This window comes from Corylus avellana, chromosome ca3, assembly GCF_901000735.1.
Source record: "Corylus avellana chromosome ca3, CavTom2PMs-1.0".
NCBI lineage: Eukaryota > Viridiplantae > Streptophyta > Magnoliopsida > Fagales > Betulaceae > Corylus > Corylus avellana.
Window position 1 is genome coordinate 35,382,380 of NC_081543.1, and position 27,074 is coordinate 35,409,453.

The 27,074-nt window shown below is 36.5% G+C and overlaps 3 protein-coding genes and 1 non-coding gene across 7 annotated transcripts in view; 1 reads left to right on the forward strand and 3 right to left on the reverse strand.

The window, feature by feature from the left end:
• The window catches only part of LOC132173913 (double-strand break repair protein MRE11), a 52,451-nt gene extending 25,708 nt beyond the window's left edge, over window positions 1-26,743 (reverse strand). The window contains exons 1-23 of one of the 4 annotated variants that reach the window (XM_059585587.1): window positions 26,631-26,743; window positions 26,099-26,175; window positions 24,760-24,895; window positions 23,930-24,087; window positions 23,627-23,717; window positions 22,111-22,230; window positions 21,957-22,025; window positions 21,782-21,873; window positions 21,496-21,598; window positions 21,289-21,396; window positions 21,128-21,190; window positions 20,975-21,046; window positions 20,751-20,828; window positions 19,744-19,806; window positions 19,584-19,644; window positions 16,973-17,055; window positions 16,570-16,683; window positions 16,254-16,331; window positions 15,763-15,834; window positions 15,380-15,627; window positions 14,462-14,582; window positions 13,978-14,169; window positions 12,970-13,358 (exon numbers count right to left, since the gene is read on the reverse strand). In XM_059585587.1, coding sequence (XP_059441570.1) covers window positions 13,326-13,358; window positions 13,978-14,169; window positions 14,462-14,582; window positions 15,380-15,627; window positions 15,763-15,834; window positions 16,254-16,331; window positions 16,570-16,683; window positions 16,973-17,055; window positions 19,584-19,644; window positions 19,744-19,806; window positions 20,751-20,828; window positions 20,975-21,046; window positions 21,128-21,190; window positions 21,289-21,396; window positions 21,496-21,598; window positions 21,782-21,873; window positions 21,957-22,025; window positions 22,111-22,230; window positions 23,627-23,717; window positions 23,930-24,087; window positions 24,760-24,895; window positions 26,099-26,115 — 2,172 coding nt within the window. In that variant the 5' untranslated portion in view covers window positions 26,116-26,175; window positions 26,631-26,743 and the 3' untranslated portion in view covers window positions 12,970-13,325. The other 3 variants (XM_059585588.1, XM_059585590.1, XM_059585589.1) reach the window with 3 other exon arrangements.
• Window positions 85-1,550, reverse strand: LOC132175650 (chlorophyll a-b binding protein 13, chloroplastic). Its single transcript, XM_059587661.1, has 3 exons — window positions 1,328-1,550; window positions 1,064-1,225; window positions 85-729 (listed from the first exon to the last, which is right to left on the reverse strand). The coding sequence occupies exons 1-3, from the start codon at window positions 1,463-1,465 to the stop codon at window positions 220-222; spliced, it is 810 nt and encodes a 269-aa protein (XP_059443644.1). The 5' UTR covers window positions 1,466-1,550; the 3' UTR covers window positions 85-219.
• On the reverse strand, window positions 2,509-2,581 carry TRNAF-GAA (transfer RNA phenylalanine (anticodon GAA)). The gene has a single exon. It is a non-coding gene; the product is annotated as a tRNA-Phe (tRNA).
• Window positions 8,349-11,366, forward strand: LOC132175649 (uncharacterized). The gene is made up of 5 exons (XM_059587660.1): window positions 8,349-8,527; window positions 9,511-9,575; window positions 9,680-9,709; window positions 9,818-10,928; window positions 11,081-11,366. The coding sequence occupies exons 1-5, from the start codon at window positions 8,459-8,461 to the stop codon at window positions 11,225-11,227; spliced, it is 1,422 nt and encodes a 473-aa protein (XP_059443643.1). The 5' UTR covers window positions 8,349-8,458; the 3' UTR covers window positions 11,228-11,366.
• Window positions 26,744-27,074: the final 331 nt, after the last annotated feature.

The following is a 27,074-nucleotide window of genomic DNA, read 5'->3' on the forward strand; positions in this document are numbered from 1 at the left end:
ATTAAATGGCATTATTTTGCATTATCATACTTTAGGAATACCTTCCCTTTTAGTTTAATTTAACTTTAGAAGACCAGCACCATCTGAAAATCAATAGCTACCGTTGGATCACACCAATACAAACAAGAAGTTTTTGAAGTCTAAAATTACAGTAACTACACATGGACTTCCCCTTCTATTTCATTGACATGAAACAAGATCAAAGGACTGGAGCTCAACTTAAGATCCGGGCACGAACTTGGTGGCATAGACCCATGCGTTGTTGGCGACAGGGTTGTCAAGATGGTCCAAGAGGTTCTCCAGGGGGCCCTTGCCGGTGACAATGGCTTGGACAAAGAAGCCAAACATGGAGAACATGGCTAGCCGGCCGTTCTTTATCTCCTTCACCTTCAGCTCAGCAAATGTGACAGGGTCGTCAGCAAGACCAAGAGGGTCGAAGTATTGGCCGCCGGGATAGAGGTCGTTACCCTCTCCGACTCCGGGAAGGCCGTTGATGCGGAATCCCTCAACGAGGCCCATGAGGATGACTTGGAAGCCAAGCACTGCTAGGATGCTTTGGGCATGAACAAGGTTAGGATTGCCCAGGTAGTCAAGGCCACCTTCTGAGAAGATTTGAGCTCCTGCTTTGAACCATACTGGTTCCTTGAAGTCTACTTTAACCCATTTCTCAAGCACTTCTGGAGTGATGCAGCCCAGTGCTCCAAGCATAGCCCATCGGCCATGGATCACCTAATTTTCCACAACAATGTAGTACCATCATGAATACTACTGCTATAGTCACAATGCCACTCCAATAAATGCAATTACTTCATTGAGAAAAATGTTCAGCTATGAAGAATCTGAATGTTGACAAGTACTTCATTCCAACTCTAATTATCAGGAAGCGTAATTCTATTTAGCAGACTCATATTAGACCGTCATATAACTGAAATAATGTGACAATAAAAATTAGCCTTTACAACATCATTCGGGTTAAGCAGAAATAACCATTCTTTGGAAAGATTGACATCATATACCCATTAATATTAATTTCTTTTTGCTAACTCAGATTAGCATTAATTACCTCAAGAGCCCTGTTCTTTGCAAAGGCTTCAGGGTCAGCAGATAACCCAGCAGTGTCCCAGCCATAATCACCGGGAAATTCTCCGGTCAAGTATGATGGAGTCTGAGCTGAAAAGGGTCCCAAGTACTTCACTCTGTCTGGACCGTACCACAGATCATTCCCCTGTGATGAAAAAAAAAAAAAAAAAACCCCACAATGTTAAGCACCCGAAAAACACAAACAAAAAATAAATTCAGAGAGAGAGAGAGAGGAGGGAGAAAATACCATGGTGTATTTCCCAGTTCCCAAAGCGACAACATCTCTAAGAGGGTTAGCGTTGGCACCCCTGGTTTGGCCAAGAAACGGAGTTGGCCTGAGAACAGTGCTGGAGCTTGCAGTTGCCGCCATTAGCGTTGCAGCCATAATCCCAAGCTTTCAGTTATTTTACAGCTGAAACTGGGCTTAGAAGAAATAGAGAATTGTTGACGGAAGTGTGTAGAAAGGGGAAGTTATTATGTGCAAGGAATAAGACAGCGGAAGAGATGGGTGGTGATGAATGCAAGTGTGGAAAATTGTGGCGAAGAATGTCTGGTTTGAATCAACCAATGAGAAGGCTCTAAAAGATTTTTAGCATCTCCAACTCATATCTTTCTATCCACATTTTATCTCGTCCACCATACTACCTCCACCTCATTTTTTCTCCTCCACCACATTAGGGGAATGTGGCATGGCATTGTCTTTGCACATTTGAAAAAGAGTAATGGTATATTCCACACCATTGTATGAGTATTATTTTACTATGTTCACGTGGTATTATTAATTATTTTTGAATAAGTCAATGTTAAAAATAAAAGGCAAAAAAAAAAAAAAAAAATCAGTAGAACTCAAGAGTTAGTTGAGACTGTCATGTTAACATTATGAAATAATTATAAGATAAAAACGTGATTTCTAGTATTACTTTTTGAATCAATGTATGGATGCGACTGTATTCAGACACTGTTGGGGCATGCACATGTCGCTAGGCCAACCTTTTAGCATGAAAGCATTTATATACAAGAAAAATGAGATATAATTATACTATACCCCATTTCACTCTTATATTGTTGAGCTAATGTGAAACTATTCATTAACCCTTATTTTTTTTTTTTAACAAATGCTAATCTAATCCAAGGATTGTTGAGCTCAGCCACATTAGCCGATAGCATTACTCTTATATAATTTTATATTAACGTACACATGTGCATCGTTATCGTTATCATTATGGTTGTTAATAAAATAAAATAAAATTATAACCATAAACAGATAAACTGCTCATCTCCCACACCCAAAAAAAAAAAAAAGTAAGTCGGTAGTCTTTCCCCCTCCCCCCCTGAAGGCTAGAATTAGAATTTGCATGAAATATTATAGCCGTTTCAAAATATTGCGAAAAGATTTACAAAAACAAAAATATTGCTAAAACCAAAAAATGCGGTGAGCGTGGATCGAACACGCGACCTTCAGATCTTCAGTCTGACGCTCTCCCAACTGAGCTATCCCCGCGATGCTGATACATTCCATCTAATTAGTCCAAACCCAACCAACATTTAACCTCGGCTTTCCTCTTCCAATGCCCGTCACGCTATCAGAGGGCTGCCTTTTCGGTTGTCTGTATGATCTATTACGTTTTGACGTTAAAAACGGAAAACAACAAAATGAACAACACCTAAAAGGCAAGACTGAAGAGAAATTGAAGGGAAAAAGAAAAAGCAAAGGTTCATGGGCATTCTGTTCCTCTTGGCCTTGTGCTTGTGGATATGAGAATATTACATATTAATCTATATGTTGGAACTAGTGGCTCAATGCTCTTATGTATTAACATTGTAAATGAAAACTAAGTAATAAAAGAATGGAAAATGGAAGATAAGAAATGGAATGATGAAAAGGAATTGAGAATCTTTATTGAACTAACGAGTAACTTCGAGGGTTACTCAACCTCCTAAACATATTCGAGAATGCCAATCTCCTAGTTCACAATGAACATAATGACTATCCACATACCGATTACATTCTCACTCAAGCTATTTAAACAACATTCCCCAACTAACTCTGAACTAACTAAACTATATTATAACCTTTTCAACTAACTAAACTATACTATAACAGAAGGTGCGCTTGAGATAAAGGCCAAGCTCCATCTGCAAGCGCCCTTCTCTTGGACATAAACTCATCATTTCTGTAGCAAGGTTTCACGCCACACCACCTCACGTAGATTGAGTATTTTTCTGCCCCAACACCTTACATCTATATTTCCAACGCCATCGATGCCAAAGCTTTTGTACTCTCCGCAAAACCTCATTCATCATCCGAGACTTCCACGCTTGAAAATTCTTCACCAACTCAACCTCTACCAAATATTTTTCAGGCTTCGTATTTTCAAGAAAGAAAAGTCTTTTACCTGGATCAAAACACCAACTGCCGCCCCAAAGAAAAAGGACACCATCATCTAACTTTTTTTGCGGAGCATTATCAAGTAACTGCACCTCATCGCATGAAAGCCTCCCATAATTCGAAATTCTTTTCACTAAATCTTGCTCCCCCAATTCTTCACACTTGATCTCTTGTTTGATCTCCACCTTAGCAAGAATCAAATGTAGCTTCTTACAATCCATGGACTCTCTCTCTTGGGACAAGTCTAGAAACTCTTTCTTGTGACCAAAGTTCGGTTTGAGATCAATGAAGCCAAGGGATTCCACTTGGGAATCGACCTTCTCAAGAACTGGATGTATCTTCTCCAACTCCATAGATTCAATCTCCCTAGGGACTAACTCGGACTCTTCAACCCTTTCCATGGAATTTCCACCTATTGACTCCTCTGCCTTTGAATCATCATCTAACAATAATATAATTTCGTCTCTTCGTTGTTGCTGTGAATCTTGCAAAAATCTTTCTTTTAAAGCTCTAGCAAATTCATCCCAAGAAGAAAAAACATTTGACGTAGGCAATTCTTGGAACCAAATTAGAATAGTACCTTTCATGTAAAATGAAGCAATTTTTAGCCTTCGTTAGAGTAATGCTCAAAAAACTGCTCAGCTTTGTAACACCAATTCAATGGTTCCTCTCCATGAAACTTTGGAAATTCCATGTGACCATAAGGTACATGCTTATCCTTTTGTTTTAGTGCAGATGACAACTCCCGGATACTCTGCTGTAAAATAACAAACTGATCGTCATGAAACATCTTGTAGAATCGAAGGGTTTGGAAATAGAATCGAACGGCTCTGATACCACTTGTAACAGTGCTCTTATGTATTAACATTGTAAATGGAAACTAAGTAATAAAAGAATGGAAAGTGGAAGATACGAATTGGAATGATGAGAAGGAATTGAGAATCTTTATTGAACTAACGAGTAACTTACTCAACCTTCTAAGCATATTCAAGAATGTCAATCTCCTAGTTTACAATTGAACGAGTCTATGGATTCTTTGATACATTTACAATTATCTCAAGAGCCTTATATCCACTACATTCTAACTACTTGGGCCAACTACTAGGCCTAACTAACAACTAACCTAATAACAGAAATGGGGTTTATATATATATCCAAAGGGTGGCAAATTTAAAATTAAAAAATTTCGATTTTTTTTTTGTTATAAAAAAATAAAAATTTTCGTTTTTTTGTTTGTCTTATAACTTTTTAAAATAAAAATTTATGTTTTACAAAAATTAACAATTTTCGTTTTCTAATTTTTTTTAAATGTTTCTTTTAAATAAAAATTTCCGTTTAAAAAAAATATTCGTTTTAAAAAAATGTTATTTTTAAATTAAAATTTTTGTTTAAAAAAATTATCTTTTTTTATTTATTTTTTGAATTTATAGGGGTATTTTTGTCTTATTGAGAAAAACATAGGGGCATTTTTATCTTTTTACTAGCTTTAGGGGGGACATTGACAATGTTTTGGTAATTTGGGAGGACATTGTCACAATTGAAAGTTTAGGGAGACATTGTCAATTGGGTGGTAGTTTAAGAGGGTATGTGAACTTTACCCTTTTATTTTTTTATTTTGTTCTAACTTTAAAATAAATAAATAAATAAATATATATATATATATATATATATATAAAGTGATTTGTTAAACCAAATTTTTTTTAATTCGAGTCGATTGCAAAAGTGCAAAACATGTTTTAGAAAAAGATGTTTAAAATATAGCAAGTAAACATATTTTTACCAGATGGCAATCAATTTTAAGCATCTTTGATTTTGATATTGAATACATCAAAGGAGATCAAAATTCTATACCTAATTTCCTCACTCGTGAATTTTTGTAGGGAAAAGATGGCTGAAAAGCCACAATCCAGTAAAAACAAAAATAAAACACATTCCATCAAGTCACAACCCAGTCACCATATAGTCCTGAGCCCAGAAAATGTAAACCCCTATGACATATGTTCACCCATTAACATGTTAAACAAGTTTCAGGTTCTTGTTTCCCAAGACCTACTTTTTCATCCACTTTAGCATCCCCAAGTCATCCGGACCCTTACCAGTTGGTAGAATGTCCTACAGCAACCGTTATCCCTACCCAACAAAACTCTTCAAAACTCATACAGCAGCAAAAATTCTATACCAACCAGCCAATTACCCATACCAATAGATCTAAGTTTGTCCAAAAAACCTATATAGAAAACCTGTTTTTTGTAGAACATGACCAGGGTCATCTTAAGAATCCTTTGGATCTTGTAAAGAATTATTTCCCTCCTAAATGGAATTTCATTCCATTTCACCAATCTAAATCCATCAATTTCTACATAGACATTTTACTCTAAACATCATCAATTACCAAAGACTCTGTCCCAGACAAATATGATCCAGAACAGAAAAGAGTAATCTTTGATAAATTGTATATCACAAAGATCATTTCAGCAAAAGAATGGGGTCACCCAGCTAATCTCAAAGTCCTGCAGGGCCACCAAGTTCAATACAACTACTATGATTACATTGAAGCATGGTCAAAAGTACTTCTTTATCAAAACAATAATAACAGTCATTCCTGGTATCTTTGTTTTGATAACAATTTCAGCTGTCAACTACCTATTTGGTTCAACAGATGGTGGCAAAGTCATGGGATGATTCCCTAGATTTTACCCCCAAAACTTGCAGTTGCATTACAGCAGTTCTCTATAGCCTACAAAGTTAATGTAGCAGAAAGTCAATTTCCTTTCTTGCTCCATATGGAAAAGAAATATAAAATCTCATGGCTCTTCAAATGAGATTATGTAATTGATCAAGGAATTTGCAGAAGAAACAGATATGTCCTCTGGTGGGACAAATACAACATTAAAAAAATACTTTCATCAATGCATAGAGAATTTCCTTCATTCACCACTCAAAGCCAATTCTTGGCAAGCAAATCACATTTACAGACAGAAATTGCAGCAGCTATGACCCAGGTCCAATGTAAAGAAGACCTCAAGGACCTTTGCAAAAACCTTCTCCTTAAAGCTGAAGGTATTGAAGAACAAGGAGAACAAAGCCCAGTTTCATCCTCCTCTTCAACAAACCAAGTACAACCCAAGACCCCTATGATCTTGGTGAAGATTGAGACTTAGAGAAGCCCAAATCCAGCAATTACTGTTCCAAAATACAGCAAACACTGTTCCCAAAATACAGCACTGTTCATGTCACTGTTCTGGTGGTCATTATTGTTTGGCAGCCATTACTGTTCATGCAACTGTTCACATACTGTTCATGTCGGCAGCTACTGTTCATAACACTATTCAGCACTATTCACCCGACAAATCACTGTTCATCTACAATGTTCAGCTTTTAATTTTTTATTTAAAGCCCCTTCAGCTCTTGTAAATGCAGCTCGAGTTCTTCCGAACTTTGAAATACTCCTTTCTCTTCTCCCTCTCTGATCATTAGTGAAATCTCACAATATGTATGTCAGAGTTTCATCTATGTATTACAGAATGTTTCATTCAATGAAAGCTTCTTCAAGCTAATTTTACAGCATCATATTTTCGTAAGTCTTTATTTTCATATATCTTATTTTCATTATGTATATTCTTGAATTTATAGTTCCAATTGAAGTATCTTCAACATTTCATATTTATGTTTATATCTTTGTGTATCCATCTAGATATTATGTTCATATTCAGCCTAGAATCTTATCTGCAGTCTTTGTTTAAATTCATCATTATGTCTTTGCTTTTTGATCTATGATCTAAATTATATATATATATATATTGACAAATGTATTCTATTCCTTAAGAATTTGCTAAGCTACTAAAAAATGAGTGGCTTAGCTAATTTTGTGCGTATAAGATTAGTAGTCCAATGAAAATAAACTATTTCTAGGAATAGTGTATACCAAACAAAAGAATAGCTATACTTAGGATTAGCTAGTCTATTTCAAGGGTGAATGCAAGGAGCACGCCCGTGCAAATTTTGTTTTCCCTTCACGGCATGCTAAGCACGCCGTGTAGTCTGTATCACGGCTCCTACTTCAATGGTCTATTTCGCAAACCAAACGGGGCCTTAATGTAAATGGAATGACCCTTTCTATTTTAAATAAAATGAATAGTACTTGTTTTAGAGTTAGAATTTAAAGTTAGTGTATATGATGTTAATATTGGTACGCCTTTTTTTAAAAAAAATTAAATAATGTTATATATTAGATGCATTAATTTTAAATCCTGATCATAAAATAGATATCAATCGTCAAGACCCAGGCAAGTTACCATTGTGCCCCTATTTTGTAAAGGCCCTAAAAAATGCATTTACAAAAAAAGAAAAAACAGAGAGAATATGAAAGGCCTTGCAAAAAAGAGAGAGAGAGAGAGAGAGAGAGAGAAAGAAAGAGATAAGGCTATTTAGCATACTATGAGGGCCTAAAAAAAAATCTTAAATAAAATAAAATAGATTAATATTTTTGCATCTCAAAAAATAAGAAAAATTAAGTCGGAAACATGATGGGTCAAACAGGTCAAGCCCAAATCAAAGTAGCCCAAACAAATTAGATGATTGATAACCGACATTCGGGTTTCATGCACAAACATGACTTGTGCTTCATGTCAAACGATGACAGTCCCGTGAGAGTACTTATATTTTACTCAACATTTTGAATTCCTCCAACGGTCAAATTGCTTTGGGGCCCCACTCTCCCATTAATAGCAACATAACAAATCCCTAAACATACTAATCAATCTCGACCGTCCATCTGTAGAACCAGAACCACGATGATAAAACAGTTATTTCAACGTCGTCGTTTTAGCGCCCATGGGGCTTCCAAGCTTCTTTCTGAAGTTGTTTGTTCTAATGCCAATATTAGCCAAGGAGCCAAACCGTAAGATGGAAATGTCTCTTAGGCGCTCAATCAAACACAGAAATCGCTGACTTCTGGAGCGGATTCAAAGCTTTTCTTGTGACTTCTTTATGGCTCAGAAAGTGGAGAGAAATGCTAAAATGGCTTGCAAAAAGGATGATGATCACTGGGCTTTTCTGGTACTCCTTTTCTTCCTTAAACCATGTAATGCTGTTCGAATATTCTTCCTTGATATTATTCTCATTTATTTTTCCTATTCTTTTTATGGTTTCTGAAAGCTATTGGATTTATTTTTTCAATATTTTGTTCTAATCGCTAAACAAAATTGTTCTTAATCTTAATCTTTTTTTCCTTTTTGTTTTTTTTTTTGTTTTGGTATTTGACATGATCCTGTCATTTTTAATATCTGGGTTTTGAAAATATTGGATTTCTAATTCTTCTGGTAAAAACTTAAAGATTTATGGGGTTTTTCATTCTAGTCCATTGGTTCTAACTTTTATGTGGGCAATGCCGCAATGGGTAAATCTGTTTCGTTACATCCGTTTTGACGTCTGGGTTTAAAATAGAGAAAATGTGTTCTCTTTGTTTGTTTATTGATTTATCTTCTTGGTTTCTGGGTTTTATTGTTTCTTTGGTATTTTGATCACTTTGATTTCTGATTTCTAGTCTTTGAGATTGGGTTTTGCATCTCTTGATTGTAGTTCCGATATCGTCTTTTTCATTTCTTTTAAGTATGGTTCTATATTGATTTACGGCTATTATATCCTGATTCACTTGGCTATTTTGGATGCTGAGAAAATGTAGGGAAAACTATTAATTGAAGCTTCAAAACTTGATTTTTTCATCATTTGGACACCAGAAGAAATATGAATTACATAAGATCCGAACATTTTCATTATGCTTATGGATCTTGGAAAGAATGGAAGCAAGTAATAGAAAGTGTAAAATTTAACTAAAAACGCAATTTGTTAAGCACTAGCGATTTCCTTTGCTTTCGTTGCTCTTTTAGAGATCCAAACAGAGCCCTTGGGACCAAAACGAAGGAATCTATTATCTTTTGTTCATTTTTCCTTTTTATGATGGCATGTTGTCTTTTTGGTCTGTGCTGATATCCAACGTTGTTTGTCTCGGTTACCACTCACAGTTGTTTTTGCTTGTATAGGAAGAAATCGAAGCACCTATGTGGGTAGATCTCACTCTAGAAGCTAACTTCAACAACCAAGACATGTGAGCTTTTATATAATTGCTTTAACCATTCCATGTTTTCTTTCCAGAGCTTTATTGTCTATATTTATGATTCCAATTCCAATATTCTCTTTGTTACATTGCAGCAATAATAAGTGGTTCCGCACAAGCCACCCGTATGCATCCTCTTTTCTTCATTGGTTTCTGCAGTATTGCTACATTGGCTTTGGAATGTAGTTAGAAGTTTCAAATCTCACTGATTATGAAATTGATTTAATTTTCAGGTTCCACCAGTGTTCTTCTCACCAATTAAAATCTGCATTTTCTCATTCTGGTGAGGGTATTACATCCTCAGACTTACAGGGATCAACATCACCAAAAATTCCACCGTCAGTCTCAAGATCAAGAGGGAAAGAGTATAGGAGCAAGAAATGGAAAGCGGAAAATCATGATTTCGCATCAAGTATGAAGCATCCAATCAAGGTTTTAAGTGGGAAATCTTATTTGGTAGATCCACAATGTGGTGAGAAAATAAAACCTAAATCAGGCTTTATAAATTTAAAAGGAACTTCCATGTCAAAATCACGTTCTGTTTGCGAAAGTAGTCTAACCGGAAATTCCATACCGAGTTGCTCTAAACCTGTATCCACTTGTGGGGATCCTGCAAGTAGGTTGAGTTCTATGGGAAACAAGACCTGTGAAAGCAATACAAGCACCATTACATCTCAGAGCAGTCAGCAACAAGAGCAGAATTACACAGAGGTATCCACTATTCCACTTTTGTCAGATATGAGGATTAGTCTTAGGAAAAGCTGTAGTACAAGACAAGCACCAAGGGTGGAGATGAATAATGATAAAAGGCTGTCAAGAGGCCGCAAATCATCATCTGGCATATCCAGTGTAGGGTCATCATCAAACCCTTGTTATGATGCTAGGAGCTCAACATCTACATCACTAAGTCAGAGAGTAATAACCCCAGATAGCAGAAATGTAATGAGGATGACTTATGCAGCAAAGAACAAGGTAAAAAATTTGAGTGTATACAGGGCATCAACCATTAAAATTGAAGAAGTGAGCTGCAATTCTAGAAGGGGAACTAAAATCAACCTTGTAAAGTCAGTCCACCAGGAAGCTGCAAAGCCAAGAGCTTTGGTGCCACTTGGAGTTAATGAGCAAGAGTCGTCGTTTACTGCTGCAGTAAAATCTAAGGAGAAAATGAGAGCAGGCAGGTTTAAAAGATTGGCAGGTGATGGAAAAGAGAATGCCACAGGGAGAATGAGTGTGAGTCAGAAATGCAGTGGCAAAGGCATTGCTGCTGTAGCCATGATTAAGGATCAGAAATGGACAAAACAGAGTGTTCGACATAAGGGTGGGGCAGGATTGGTTGGTTCACAGGTGGATATTCTTATTTTCAATTGTGTGGGCTCGTTACAATTTTGAAAGCATCCAATCTTTTGATCTTTTATAACTTGTTTTAGAGGTTATTTTGTATGCTTATTATCACATTTTCACTCGACATTATTTGATATTTATGAACTTTTGAGCAGGGAAAAGTAACCGTTCGGTGCGAAGAGAATAATAAACCTGCGAAGGTGACCCAAAGGGGTACGAAGAGAATTGTAAACCCGAGACGGCCTAGCTTCGACGAGAGAAGAGCATGGCAGCACACCGGGTTGTGTACAGTACAAACCTAGCATCTTTCTTACCCCCACAGGGGGGAACAAACTTGGATATGGGTGTCAAACTTTTAGTGTTTTTTCGGCTTTAAACTTCACAGACATATCTCTGACCCAGAGGATTCTCAGTGTTTTTGTGAATGGTTTTCTAATTGTATATTCCTTTTGATTGTCATCTTCATATTTGAGCCCGTTGGATTTGGGTGTCAGTTTGGTTTGCGGAATGAGTATTCCATTAGAAAAAAAAAAAGAAAAAAAGAAAAAAAAAAAAAAGGGTATTATTGAGAATAGAAGATGTTAGAATGAAATAATTATTCAAATTCTTTAGTTTGGTAACAACACACATGGTCTAACTGGAATTAAATCAAAATTATTAAAATCCCCCACATTATTTAATTTTTTTTTTTTTTTTCAATTCATATTAGAAAATAAAAAATAAAACAAAAACAATCTAAAAAATTGTGACGTGGCCGACCATCCCAACGCGGCGATCCCTGAAAATCAACAGGGGTGGCCGTGACCACTCCAGAGGAGCATCAGGGGGGGGGGACCACCCTCGGACGCCTTGGAGGTGGTCTTGCGAGGCATCCGGGGGTGGTGCGACCACCCCGCCTCTTTTCTGTGGGTGGCTAACCACCCCAATGAGTGGTCGGTGGTCAGCCACCCTCTTTAATTTCCATCTTATACTTCTTTTCTCTTTTTTTTTTTGTTTAATTTTAATATATATATATATGTGTGTGTGTGCACGCACGCGCGCGCGCGGGGGGGGGGTGTTTGTGTAAAATGTATTACATTCCTCAGTGTGTGCAAGGGATTAGTTATTCCCGTGTATTACATTCCTCAATGAATAGCTATTCCTGTATATGCAAGGAATTAGTGATTCCGACGGAATAACTATTCTCAGGAATAGACTTTTACCAAACAAAATAATGACTATTCCATAGGAATAACTATTCCTTTCCAGGTCCCCAAGAGGTAGCTCAATCGGCTAGAAAACATGCCTTATGAAGCGTGGTGGTCATTAGTTCGAATCCCTACTTCCCCCTTTTGTGTAGACATGTAAAAAAAAAAAAAAAAAACCTATTCCATTCTAGAAGTCTATTCCACAAACCAAATGAGCCCATCTCGGCTTCACAGAAGCATCTCTGACCCAGAGGATTCCCAGTGTTTTTGTGAATGGTTTTCTAATTGTATATTCCTTTTGATTGTCATCTTCATATTTGAGCCCGTTGAATTTCAACCTCATGCCGACTTTAAATACAAAAAAAAAAAAAAAAAAAAAAAAAAGATATATATTTTATATTCAATACAAATGACAATAAAGCAAGCATATTATGACGCATGAGGTGAGCAATATTAACAAGCTTTCTAATTGACTATCCAACCGAGTCCGAGTGCAGCTTACTTTATGTCAGTTTTAGCTTGAGCTTGGCTCGAGTATCTGGAGCTTTTCCAATGAGGAATGCAATATAAAAATTAACTATTTCTAATCGAAAAAAGGGCGGACCGAGAAGACCAATTGTAGCTATTCTATTTAAGCGTGATCATAGTAGCACCTACTTGTTGGGAGCTGCATAAAAGAGACAGAGTAAAAACAGCAGGTACTTCCTCAAATCCGACGACTTAAGCCATAATGTTATTATGAGATGTGGAAAACAGCCTTGCACCAGTGGATCTAAATGGCGGGACATTACCTTGCATTTTATGAGCAAGAATCATATTTTATCCCATAGTAGAATTTTGTTTTACTGCAACAAAAGTTAGCCCAAAGAAATCACACCCCAGATTCAATTATGTGCGACAAAAAGATTTGGAGCTTGGTCAGTTACAAATAATATCCTCTCGCATCATGTAACTATATAGACTCGAATCTGTATGCATTGATGGAAAGAAAAAGTTTGTTGCACCTTATATAAGCATAAGCCGGAAATTGGGGAAGACGGACAATACTTGAATTGAAGACATTGAGCTTAACCTTCTCTCCCGCTGGTCTGTAATATTTAGCTAATCCTACAATTCTTCAAATAAGCTTTAAGTAGCAGAAGGCTTCCGCGTACCAATACAAAACATCTTGATAACCAGGATCTGATGAAGGTATGGTGGAACTCGTCCATTGTTACCTTCTTAAAGCCCCGTAATTTCTTGTTACCTGTAAACAAGGAGAAGAGCAGTCAGGTCCAGCTACATAATCTCAAGGATGGAGAAAAACCACATCTCTAAGATCCTATAGTGGTAAAATAGCCTTTAAGAGGCGAACAATGCTTATCAATTATCCTGTAACATGTGCTGCCACTTGACCATGTTCTATTGGAAGCACACAAATCACAGGGCATGGATAACGAAGATGAAATGTTATAATAAGGTTATGAAGTTTGACAGCTAGGTTTGAAATGGATAGTGCCTGTATCACCTCAAGAGGTTGGTGGTTTCATCAGTTATAATTATGATATCATGATACTCTTCCTCAAAGCCAACTAACATGAAACCATTGTAGTGGGGCTCCTAGATACAATAGCGAGTTTATGAACAGAATATAGCACTGGCGGTTTAGTTACATGGGATCAAAATATTAGACGAGCAAGACATTTCCATCAGCAAAAGTCAGGAGGGAGAAAAAGGCTAGTAATTTTTTTTAAAAAAGCTACCTAGAAAACAGAAAGAAGCACTTTAATTGGACACCTTCGGATATATATATATATACAGTTAGAATTCTAGCAAATAGAAGAGACTACCAAAAAAAGAAAAAAGTGAAAAAAGTAAAAACCAACCCGAGGTTGAGATTTATTTAATCTCTTTGCCACATCATCATCGTCATCATCATCATCTTTGTTCCCAAGCATCCTATTAATTGTAGAGTTATCTGACTTCCTTCCCCGCTTTGAGGATTGCGTAGAACCTCTACCTCTTCCCCTGGGAGCAGCCCTCTTCCGTCCTTTGCCTTGTAGGCTTCCATCATTTTCCTTCAAAAAAGTAAACGACCCTTGTTTAAATTTGATCAATCAATACATTAAGAAAGTATCGATGTCCAATATATATATACAATGTCGGCAGGGCTAACTCAAGGCAAACTGGAACCAAGTTCTGAAAGTGTAGTGTTGGTGGACCAGGTTATATTCAAGTGGAAGAGTCCTCGCATCATTAAATCAGAACACAGATAAGAAAAGTAATTTGAAAGATTTGCACATATGATCAAGATTAGGAAAAGATAAAGGTAATGTTGGCCTATCAAGTCAACCAATACAGAGTCCATACCGAACTGTTGTCAACCTCATCAAGTCCATGTGTCCCAGCTTCTGCACTTGAAGCAGAATCCACGTTATCCTCATCGTCAGCAATACTTCGAACGGAAGCTGATGCAGCAACCGATGCAGATCTGCAATAATAATATTACTTGAGATGCTTCACTAGCTACATGAATGTCTAAATTATTTTATGCAATTTGTCTCACAAGGTGCAGCAGAGTTCTGATTGCATACATTCCATAATTCATACTTCTTTTGGTAAACTTCTCACATTCTTTTCCAACCCTTTCACACATTATCACAACCCACTCTTTTCATTAATTCAAATCTTCAAAAAGAGTTCATTTCCAACTTAATACTCTGCTTATTAAGAGTTTTTAGCTTTGATATTTGCCTCGTGCTCATCAACTCTAAGATAGAGAACTGAAAGTGACACAGAAAAGCAAGCTAGATAAATTAGACAGGGATTCCCCGCATTCCTAGCACTTCCATACAAAGAAAACTTCATTTTTTGTTTCCTTTCTTGCTTTCCCCATTAAATTTGTTAACAATATTTGTTGGTGACACAACTCCCCCATGACTCAGCTAGAGACAGAGAGAGAGAGTGTGTGCCCGTAGCATGGCTAATATTAAGGGGAGAGAGAAATGGTAGGGATGTGGAGAAAGCAGGAGAGCCAATTTCACTATTTTCGATCCTAGACCATTTTTTCTCATTTCTTACCAGTAACGGACATCCCCCAGGCTTCTCATTCTATTTCAAATAAATATCAAATATAGTTTCTTTGATGCCATCACTTATTCTAAAAGATGATTTAGACAAAAATCTTGCAGCTTAAGACATGAGGGGTTCAGGATCTATAATTACGACTAGCTCAATTTTTCTTATAGATCAGTAAGTATATTGTCAAACTTTAGGTTCAATAATAACCTTTGAGAATGACGGAACCCTAAAGCTGCGTCAAGAGTTGTCTGCTTCAAGTTACTGGCACCTCTGCCCCTACCCCTTCCTCTTGTAGAAGTTTTACTTTTACCAAGTTCAGAAGCACCACGAGACACCCTAGATGACCCTCTCCTGCCTCTAGCACTAGACTTTGAGCCAGATATCTGTGTTGTGTCTTCATCATCACTAAAAGAAACTGCACTTCCAATTCCGGCAGCACTTTTATTTCGTGGATCCTAGAGGAAATTGAAAACACAAGCTTAGAATGCAGATAATAGAAGCATATATACAACCCAAAAGGCACTGCCTAAAAAGTTTCCACCATGAGGATTAGTAATGCAATGTCAACAAAGTGGACTATAACAAGAGACCTCGAAAGACTGAGAAGTGGATGTAAATTGCGTGGTATCCTTAGGGCGTGCAGACCTTTCCTTGACACGTTCCTGCAGATAAAGAAGATACATAAACAGTTATTAGCAATAAGAAATTTTGCATGTATGGTCAAAGTATCTAGCAAAGGAACCCTCCTTAAATGCCCTAGTGATACCTCAACAATACCAAGTTAAAATAAGAAAAAAAATTGTTTTAAACATTATATATATATATATATATATATATATATTCCAATTCATATAAACCAACAGTAACTGCAGAAATGGTTGACTAGTTGCCAAAAGGCGCCAAGGGGCCTGAAGGTGGCTGCTAAGCCTTTTGCAATAGCCACTCCATTAGGCCCTAAACACAACATTGCTCACCTCAGAAAGATAAAGTGGATTGCTTATGTGATATTTTTAAAAGAATGCATATTACTTGAGCATTAAACTAATGATAAAGACAAATATAAAGAACTTAAGCTTCTTGCCTCCATGCACTCTCCAACTTTAAGAATTAAGTCTTCCTCTTCAAACTTCAGCGAGTCTGTATCCTTGGCAATTTTGTTCTGTGGAAGTAAAAAAAAAAAAAGTAAGCAACAAATCAGTCCCAAAAAAGAAAGAAAGTAATCATTTGTATATAATACAATAACAAAATACCTACCAGGCTACCACTAATACTCTTAAAAAGCAAATATCATAGTAATGCAAGATTTATAATTACATATACCCACTACATCTAAAGCCAACCCATCACTATTTCATGCTCACTAAAGTGTAGGGATGATGATCATATAGGTTACTTACTCGTGTTTCATCAAGATTGTATTTCAGACAAGAATAGAAAGCCATTTTGTCATCCTTGTTAACAAAATTTTGTAATGCAACGTCCAAATCATTGACTGGAAGGATTTCCATTTTCTGCACAATCATATGTTACAAAAAGAGCTTTAGATTTGTAACAAAATAAAACATATTATGCGATGCATAAACATTTCTATTGTAACTTCCAGTGTTATGCAACTTCCATTTAGCCAATGAACCAAAAAGAAAATTAGATTCTCAATAGAGCTTTTGGCTCATGGTATAGAACTGGAATCCATGCCTATGCTTCAGTAAAATTCAATTGAGATTTTCAGAAATGAATTATACATGTGTTTATCAAAACCATAAGCAGTGAAAAGGAAAATTAAATTTAATGGTCCAGTACCAGATTACTTTCCGCGACTAAAGCCTCAATATTCTGCTGATTTAGTTCTTCTGGGCGAAGCCGTTCTGAATCATCAATTTTAGCTACATTCCAAAAAGGACTAAAATTATACCATTTCCATGAAAAATATCAACTGTAGACAAATATGTGAACTTAAAACAGAAAACACAAATTAACTACATAATGTCTGGTACTTAGGAAATTTATTTTATTTTTTAAGTAATTGATTCTCATTAGAAAGCATAGAGGGGGCACAACCTGTGTACACAAGTATACTAGAAAAGTAAGGACTATTATACGCCGCCATCCATGCATAAAGGGAGTTGAACATAACAGATTTTAGTTTTACCACCGAAATCACGCAATCTTTAAGACTTCATGTGTTTTACTCTCTCCAGATGAACCACATTAAGCACAGAGGAGCTATCCTCCAAGCCTCTTAAATGGTATGGCTTCCAACTTGACCTCTACAACTAGCCAACAACCTTATTACCTTTTTAGGCACAACCAACTCTACACCAAAAAGGCGGTGTAGTGCAACCCATAATTCTCTTGCCACCTCACAATGAAGAAGAAAATGATATATGGACTCTCCACTCCTCTAGCACATACAACATCAGTCTACCACTATGACAATCACTGCACACAACCACAGGTGCTTTGCCTTCATTAGAAACAAGGAGGAACTACTACTGACTGCACCCCCATGAAGCCCACAAACCATCCTCTCTTCTCTCTTGGATTGTGTGAGACTCAGTCACAACATCAACAGAGACCAGGTGACTTGATCTACGTCATCCTGAAGAAAATTGCACCAATTTGGCCAGAATTCTGCCAGAAACCACCGGTTTGACTGAAAACCAACCTGGTCCCTGATCTTTTATGTGGAGTTTTCATCAAATTGAACCCCGGGTATGTTACAGAGGTTGATCTTCTATGTGGTATCATTTCAATTGATTCAATTGTATTAGAATCAATTGAAGAAGGATTGAAGTTGGAATTTCAAATTAGGGTTAATTTGGATATTTTGCTGGTCTGATTGTGATTTCTTCAAATTGATTATTCTACTCTGAAATTAAGATCTTATACATATGTTTGGATGCTCAATTGATGTTAGTTGTGATTGAATTGAGAATAATTGGCAATTAGAGTTTAGGGTTGAGCCTAAACTTGGGGATTTCACAAGGCTAGTTGTCATCTCCCCAATTTTTTTTTTTTTTTGATAAATAAGTGATTCATTGAAAAGCGTAGAGGGGCGCAACCCTAGTACACAGGAAATATACAAAAAAAAGCACCACTATAGACAAAAAGAGGAACATAAAGATAAAAATTCAGACATGGTGAAAATCTTAGGCACACTACATGCTTCGGTCCAATGGAACAATGTTTGAATAAGCAACTTTTTGAGCTCTTCCATTGACCTTTCTTGATCTTCAAAGTATCTTGCAGTCCGCTCTCGCCAAATGATCCACATAAGACACAATGGTGCTATTCGCCACACCTCCTTAGCTGAAATATTACCACGTTGACCACGGCAACACACTAACAAATCTGCCACCCCTCCAAACATAACCCATGTGACATCAAAAAGAGTGAGTACTACACTTCATAACGCTCGTGCCACTTCACAATGAAGGAGAAGATGGTGGATAGACTCACCACTTTGCTTGCACATGTAACAACATCCCACCACAATGATACCTCTTTTACGCAAGTTGTCCAAAGTCAGAATCTTTCCTAGAGTTGCCGTCCACACAAAGAAACTAACTCGCAATGGAACTTTGACTTTCCATATACTCCTCCATGGAAAAGTAGAAGTTTCTATTCCCGAAGAAGAGAGCATGCGAAAAAAAGATTTTACCTCAAAAATATTTCGTTTGGAAGGATTCCACAACATGCAGTCCATCACTCCCCAAATTGATGGCTCAAAACAAAATCAAGGACCCTAATTAAAGGTCAAAAGTTTCACTTTGTTCATATCATGACCAAATCATAGTAATTTGACGAATGAAGGTTATCTGTATTTCAATCTCTTATGCAATCAAAACCGTAAAGCCATTTTTTTTCTAGCCCTTCTGCCACCAATTCTAGCCCTGCTGCCACAATTTTCCTGCAACCAAATTCTTTCAAGAAACAACTCCTCTTGGCTATTCAAACACTATTCTTTTAAACCTAACTCAAACTACAAATCCTACCATTTATAAACCCTAAATCCACAACCTCTAAAACCTAAAGCCCACCATAAGCATCTGCAGGTAGATTTCTTAATCTGTCCAACATCATTCTCATATTTTGCATCGATCTCTTTGGATCTTGAAGTAATGCTTGAAAGTACCTGTTGAATTCTAATCAAATATGGATGGCCCTGGTTTTCCTAGACTACAACGCAGTTCCTAAAATTTCCTTGATATATTAATCAATGCCAGGTTACATGAAGACCACATGCCATAACAAGCTTGTTGTGGTACAGTACCAAGAACTACAATTCAAAATAATTTCAAGACTTCCAAAACAGGACTAATTAAACTGAATCCCTAGATATACACAACACGAAACCATATGGTCAAAAGTTGGTAAAAATGACTAATGTAGCATAGACAATTTGAATTACCTACACTCTGACCCTTTCTTGAAGCCTTTGAGAAGATAAGAATGTCTTGGGGATTTGCAACCTAACAAAACTTAGGAATAATTAATAGTCTCTCAAATATGTTGCAAAAGAAAAACCAGCATTAGCATACTGATCCAGCATGACTGGTCACTGAAGGTACCTTGCCCACATACTTCTGCCCAAATCTTTGTGGGTTTATTGTCATAAATCCAGAATAATCCACCTGCCAAATCAACCACAAAAATGATAATGCCACAACAGATAATTCATTTTTCCATGCAATAAATGTCAATTATCCTCCACAAAAGGACTGCAATGGAATTCAGATAATGAACTTAAGTAAGAAATATAACGCCATAGAAAAGCTTGTTAAGAATATATGGGTGTGTTTGGCAACTAACTTCTCTCATTTTGTTTCATTTCTCCTAAAAAAGAGTCAATTTCTTTTGTTCTTATTACCAAACAACTTTCTTCACTTTTATCTCACAAAAAATTCAAATCTCATTTCACCTTTATTTCACATCAATCACTTTTTATTACTATTCAAACAAAAAACCCACAACAAAACTCTTGATCAAATAGGCTTTATAGTTCTGGAAATATCAAAAGCATGAAGGAAAAATTTCAAGATGTCCATAACGCCGCTAGCCATTCTAAAAAGCATCCCAAAATTTAGAGGAAGTGGGACATAGATCTAATAAGGAAATTTATACAACTTTGAATGATGAAGGTGGCACCAATTTAAACAAGATGAGGCAAAAATGTCTGAGATGCTTGGCCCAAAACTGCTAAAGATCAACACGTACATTGGAAAGAGCAGCTTGGTTTTAGATGAAGATGCAAGGGAGGAGAGAAGACACAAAAACCAAAAGTAAAGGCAATGAGAGAAGACATGAATTTGTGAAGTATTCAATAGAAAATATTGCACTAAGTAAAGCTCAACGGCAAAATAAAGATTCATGAACCTATCCCATAAAATGGGTGTCAAGGCTTCTGCTGAAACATATAATGCTATAAATACTTAAAATCAGGAAATGACATGCAGCTTGAGCTTGCTCCAAAGTTGAAAAGTGGGATGGGCCAAAAATTGTAAGAGGAACAAGTAATGTTCAGACATGAGAATCACCCTTCATGTTAGTATTGTTAAAAAATAAATGCAGAAAATACCTTTATTCGGACCAATGGCAGTTTCAGCTCTGATATGTTAATAGCATTTTTACTAGATTTCTCTATCAGATTTCTGACCTATAAAAATTCAAAGTTAAAAATATGATAAATTTGCAATAAATAAATAGCACCCTGCCACGCCAAAAAAAAAAATCATAACTAAAAAGGACAAAAGGGAGCTGAAAGGCACAAACTAATTGCCAATGTGAGGAACCAATACCTACCACTTTGTCCAAGTGTTCAAGAATTGAGTTTTGATCATTGGGATCAATGTCAGGTTCATCCTTTAATACAATCTGCATCATAAAGAATTGAGTAATAACTATGAATTTTGTTTTTTGCATATATAAAAATAAAAAAATAAAAATCATACTTGCCTCAGTATACTGAAAAGGTCTCACTGATGTTAAAGGTATCTTAGTTGGACGATACTGGTTCCCCTATATCATTATGCATCAACACCAATCAAGGTTTGGATATAGGAGTATAAATACTACTTGTTGAAAAAATAAATTTCAAAGTTTTGTCCATGTACAACCTTAATTTCTAAGAGAAGTACATGCTTCGGCTTTGATTCTCCATCAATTAGTGATGTTGCAACTGAAGAACCTGGTTGTGTAATGTGAAACCCCATCCCGGGAACTTCCTTCAAAATCAAAATCCACATTCAATTCATGAGAGAGAGAGAGAGAGAGAGAGAGAGAGGAGGGGGGGGGGGGGGGGAAGAGTACTCATTCCACAGCACCTGAGGGTCAACAAGACATTCATGTTCATGCCCCCACACTATGAAGTCAAGGAATCGTGGTAAAAAGTGCTCATTTATTGCATTTTTAGGGTTTGTCTTTACTCTGCATTCCACATTAGAAGGTAAGATCAATGTTCACAAATATTGAAATCTGACAGTATTATATATAGTATAGACCTCATAAGTGCTCAAAGGCTCAAAGGTTAGACTAGATTTAAGATAAATCAACATCTTTTCTTTTCATGAATGATTTAATACAATCTCTCCAGAAAAACCAACAGACAACCTGTTCTGATGAAGGACCAGAATGTTGAACCAATCTGAAACTTGGCAACCTTCTTGAGCTTCAGGCCGCATCCATTGTACAGCGTGTGGTGTCTGGACAAAACATTATAAACTGATATTAATGTAAGCATACTTCAGTCACTAATCAAAAGATGGAATGTCAATGTGCTGCATACCTGAAACATTCTATTTAGCCGTTCATCTCTAATGTTTCCAAGACCATAGAGAGCTACAGGTGTTGAACCCTGCAATTTATTAGGAGTTAATAAGTCACGCAGCAAAGGGACTTAAATATCCCAAGTCTGCTGTTAATCAACTCAGCTGCCATACCTTTCTTATAAGAATAGGGCACAGAGTAATTTGACCAACACCAGAACCCCCAAGAGCCATTTTCCCAAAATAGTTGACAAGATTGCATGCGGAGAGAATATCGACTGCAGAAAGGTTGTCCTGTCACAGTCACTCATAAGAAGCACAATTTCAGGGGTTTAAGAACAGAAGTGAAAATAGTCTAGGAAGATTGATTAAAGTAAACCCATATACAAATTTATCAAACAAATTGAAGGGCAGAAAATCAAATTTGCTTAGGATATAGGTAAGAAAAGTGTTTTTTTTCTTGATGCAGTTGGATAATATTGCTAGCATTAAAAACTACAACTCCAGCAGCATTCATTTCAACTGCCAGTCCGGCAACTGGAGAAGGCAAACTTATCCTAAGTCTAACACTAGCAAATGTTGTAAATAAAAGATTTCAAGTTAAAACACCAAAGCTCAAGGCCTAACTGAGATATTAAGAAATCCCGACCCTATTATTAGGCATTATCTATGCACATTTCACTGTCCAAGAGCCCCATCTTCAGCTAACTCATAAGTTATCCAAATTGAAGTAGAAGTCCTAAAACGGCTGTTAGACTGCTTTCTCCATTAGGTTATCCCATTTCAGGATGGCAAGCTCATATTAGGTTCCTTCCATAGATAGCAAATGGGGTTAGCGCAATCAGCCAAAAGAGGTTTCCTCAAAATATCTTCAGAACAGGACAAATTTGTTTCTGCATGATTCCTAATCTTCCCTTGCGGTAAAAGAAACAAAAAAAAATGTCAGTTCTATGAGATATTGATATGCAACTGATTCAATTTTCATATTAATTATGCTGACTTGTTACCCGAAAACTAGGCTTCTTCTCTTGACATCTTCATGGAAACCATTCACATCTCTCTCTCTCTCTCTCCTTTTCTTTGTTTTCCATACCCTTCAGGGATTTTATTTAATTTATTTTCCTGCATTGGTGAAATTTGAACCTAAGACCTACATAAATCCCATCAAATCTCTTTACTGCCCAAGCCATGGCCAAAGAGCAAGCTTATTTGGGGGGAACTCTCTCTCTCTCTCTCTCTCTCTCCTTTTCTTTGTTTTCCATACCCTTCAGGGATTTTATTTAATTTATTGTCCTGAATTGGTGAAATTTATTCTCTCTCTCTCTCCTTTTCTTTGTTTTCCATACCCTTCAGGGATTTTATTTAATTTATTTTCCTGCATTGGTGAAATTTGAACCTAGGACCTGCATAAACCCCATCAAATCTCTTTACTGCCCAAGCCATGGCCAAAGGGCAAGCTTATTTGGGGGGGGAACTCAAACCCTAGCCTATGGTCTTACTCATACCACAAACAAACTGCACTAGTAAGCTAGTCTACATTGGCAACAGCTTAAGGTTTAAGCGAAAAATAAAGGGGTGTTAAAAATCCTATAAACAAAATCTGGCTGCAACTGACTAAAAATCGTATAACATACCAAAAAAAAAAAAAAATGGAAAAAATAATATACAGCATTTTACATAATATCCCTACCACTCCAGCAGGATCATCATGATTTCCATGAATGCTGAAGACTGGCAAGCCAACATTGAAGTGAGGATCTTCATAATTTACATGACCAAATCTGTTAAAAGTATCACATTGTTATTAACTGTAGTGTACATTTCAAGAAGAGCTTCCCAAATAAGAAAGTAATATTACTGGTTCTGATAATCCATGCCCCACCAACCCCCCCACCCCAAGCAGTGGCCGCCAAGGGGGTACAAAATGAGAAAAGAAAACAGAAAACAATTTTCTTGAGCATGAAGTACTTAAAAGTGCACATTAGGTCATTACGTATTTGGGAAATTCACGGTCTGGTCACTAACAACTTGGAACTGCACTGGCTGATCATTAAGGCAATGATGACGTAGAATCTCAATGGCCTTAACCAATGTTGACCTTGAGGGCTTATTCTCATGGAAAAGATCACCACCAAGGAGTAAGAAATCAACCTGAAAGCAAATGGACAACAGAGCTTAGTAGCATTTTGATATGTATGGATAGAGAGTAAGTTCTGTATTTGGTTAAGATATTATGCCACAAAGCATAAAAATTGTCGCTAAACCTAGCTCTCCAAATACAGATTTTTATTCAAATTTAGACTTGAAAATGAAAGGAATTTCATCTTTTTTTTCTTTCTTTTTTTTGATGTCGGGGAACCTCTCCAAGGCAGGGCCCTTCGGATCCACCCCTGCGGAGTAAACCACGGTCCCGTGCACCGCACCCTCAGAAGTTTCCCTACACGGAACTGGTTAAATCGCTGGCTTTTGTGGCCCCAATAAATGAAAGGAATTTCTATTCAAGAAACTTAGACAAGAGCAGAAGTGCAAGAGTACTTTATAAACTTTTCTGGCAGTAACTGAAGAGGAGGAAGAGCTACATAATAAAGTTGGCCTTGGACAGAAAGTACTATAGGAAAATACTTGTAGTTAGAGGACCTTCTGCTAAAGATCAGAGGCACCAGCTTTTGAAAGAATTTACAAACTAGTATGTGCAACAAATGCAAAGGGAGTAGGAGGAGGCCCTCTCCAGATCAAGAAAGAAGATAAGAAATATCTATACTGGCAAAGTGGTACAGCATACAAGAGATATAGGAAGAAAGAAAAGGAGATAATAGCCATAACCTGCTTTTGCTCTGCTATTGAGCATATCTCCTCAAATGCTTGAAAAGAATCATGCCGCCGTATTTCATCCTTCTCCATATATCCCAGATGGCAATCAGTAGCAACAAGTATCCGAAGTGTATTGCTAATATCCTCCCTGTGAATTTCTTTTTAGTTATACATTCCAAGCAATATTCTCAAGCAGCCAACGAAAAGGGCCCAACAGAATCAGATTTCTTTTGGTAAGTACAACGGAATAAAATTTTTGCTTCAGCTATGTTACGTTATGAGTTTCTAATTGTTGGACATGACAATACATTATGTATGTGCCAAAAAGAACATACTGCTGCAGACCTTTTTTTTGATAAGTAACATACTGCTGCAGACCTACTCAACAGGTGTGTCCAATAGAGTAAGAAAACTTCCTCCACTATAAGTTCCAAAGGAAACTTTCTACTATGTTTGTAAGTTTAATATATATATCAAAACAAATGACCTTCCCACCTAGGGAACTAAAATAAAAGCACACGCTTCATTTGAGCCCATGTAAGGAAGAAAAAAATTGAGGGATCCAATACTCTCTAAGGGAGAGCCATGTGATGAATCTACCATAATTGATGTATTAAAAAGAAGACAAACTTGTCACGCTATTGCACATCATAGAATGTACAGGGTAGGAAGCACTACCTAAAATCCCACCAACAGTATTCGCAAATTTAAAAAGCAATCTTGAGTCATGATTTAGGGCATCCATAAGATTCATGCTGTCTGAATATTCAACCTAATGAGTCACACTGATTGATTCTCCGAAAAATAGAGATTCATCAATAATTCAACTCTTATATAGAAAACAGTCTGGATATATGATGAAGTAGAATATCAATTTATCATCAAGATTGCTAGTGCACTGTGAGCATAAATCTAAATATCTTTTTCAACATAAAACATTTGGCTAACCACTTAAAAAAAGAAACAAAAACAAAAATGCCATTGACATAAATACAATGAAGAAAATTTCACCCAAAATCTTCTCATTAGCCAACAGAAATTACCAAATTATATAATTCTGTTAGATACCCATTTAAACATTATCCTCTGTTTGGGCAAAGAGAAATTTCCATAAGAAAATTAACTAAATTTCCTTGAATACTCGAATCTTCTATTTAACATAATTTGGAACGCAATAGAATAAAAACCTCCTTCAAACAGAGCCTAGCACAAATATTTTGCTAAGTTGAGGTGTTCTTCGAATTGTCAGAAACTAACATAACATACAGTAAGAAGCGTTAAACTCCACTTTCTTTCTTCTTCAGCAATTTTCTCAATAACCAAGCAAAGTGCAAGGAAAAACAGGTTTTACCTGGGCAAGTCTCCCATGGCAACTAATTACTACCTCTTCAAACCCACAATTTGAGTAATGCCACGAAAATGCCACAGCTAACGACAAAAACCGAGAGAGAGAAATCAATTTGAATCAGTATAATAAAGTAACACCAAAAAATGGAAATATATGACACTAAGAAAATGCAAATCGACGAGAAAATCCTAGAAATGCTTATAAAACTTTCCGATAAGGATAAAAATTCAAAAATAAGTTAAAAATGGAATGAAAACCCTAGGGAAGGGTTTATCAGCATGATAGTTATATAAAGGTAAAATAGAAAAGCATGAGGTGTTAGCCTAAAGAGTGATTCTCCTAGGTATACGTTTTAGCTTCTGAGAAATTGTCAAAGGAAATCAAAACTTGGAATGACAAAAAAAGAAAAAAAGGGCGATTCAACCCAACCGAGATACGAATTGAAGGTCTACATTTTCTCGGGAACCAAACATAGAGTAAGGCGTCAGGGCGAAGGACGTATATAGAGGCAACGAATTGGAAGTGCGTTTGCTACCTTTCCTTCGGAATCGAATCTGTGCACGAGCTTATTCAATGAGTCTTGGAGAGGAAGAACGGAATGGTGGCGCGGAATTTTGAAAGAGCAGAACGAAGTAGAAAATGAAGAGAATGTACGTAAACTTTACTCTACGCCTAAAGCTATTATTATCCGCTGTTAAAAAATTTGAAGTGAATGAAGTCAGAATGACGTCGCAGACAGTGAATAACAGATAATATAAGTGAGAAAAAATTGCATTTTTTTTTTTTTTTTTTTTAGAAATATTTTATAATATAATAAAAACTCTATATTTTGTCCATAAAAATTTATATGGCAACATGTCATATCATTTTTTTTTTTCTCCTCCAAAAAAGTATGATGTAACATCTTGTTACATAGACTTTTATGGACAAAATGTGAAGTTTTTATTAGATTTTAGCATTTCTTTTTTTTTTTTTTTAA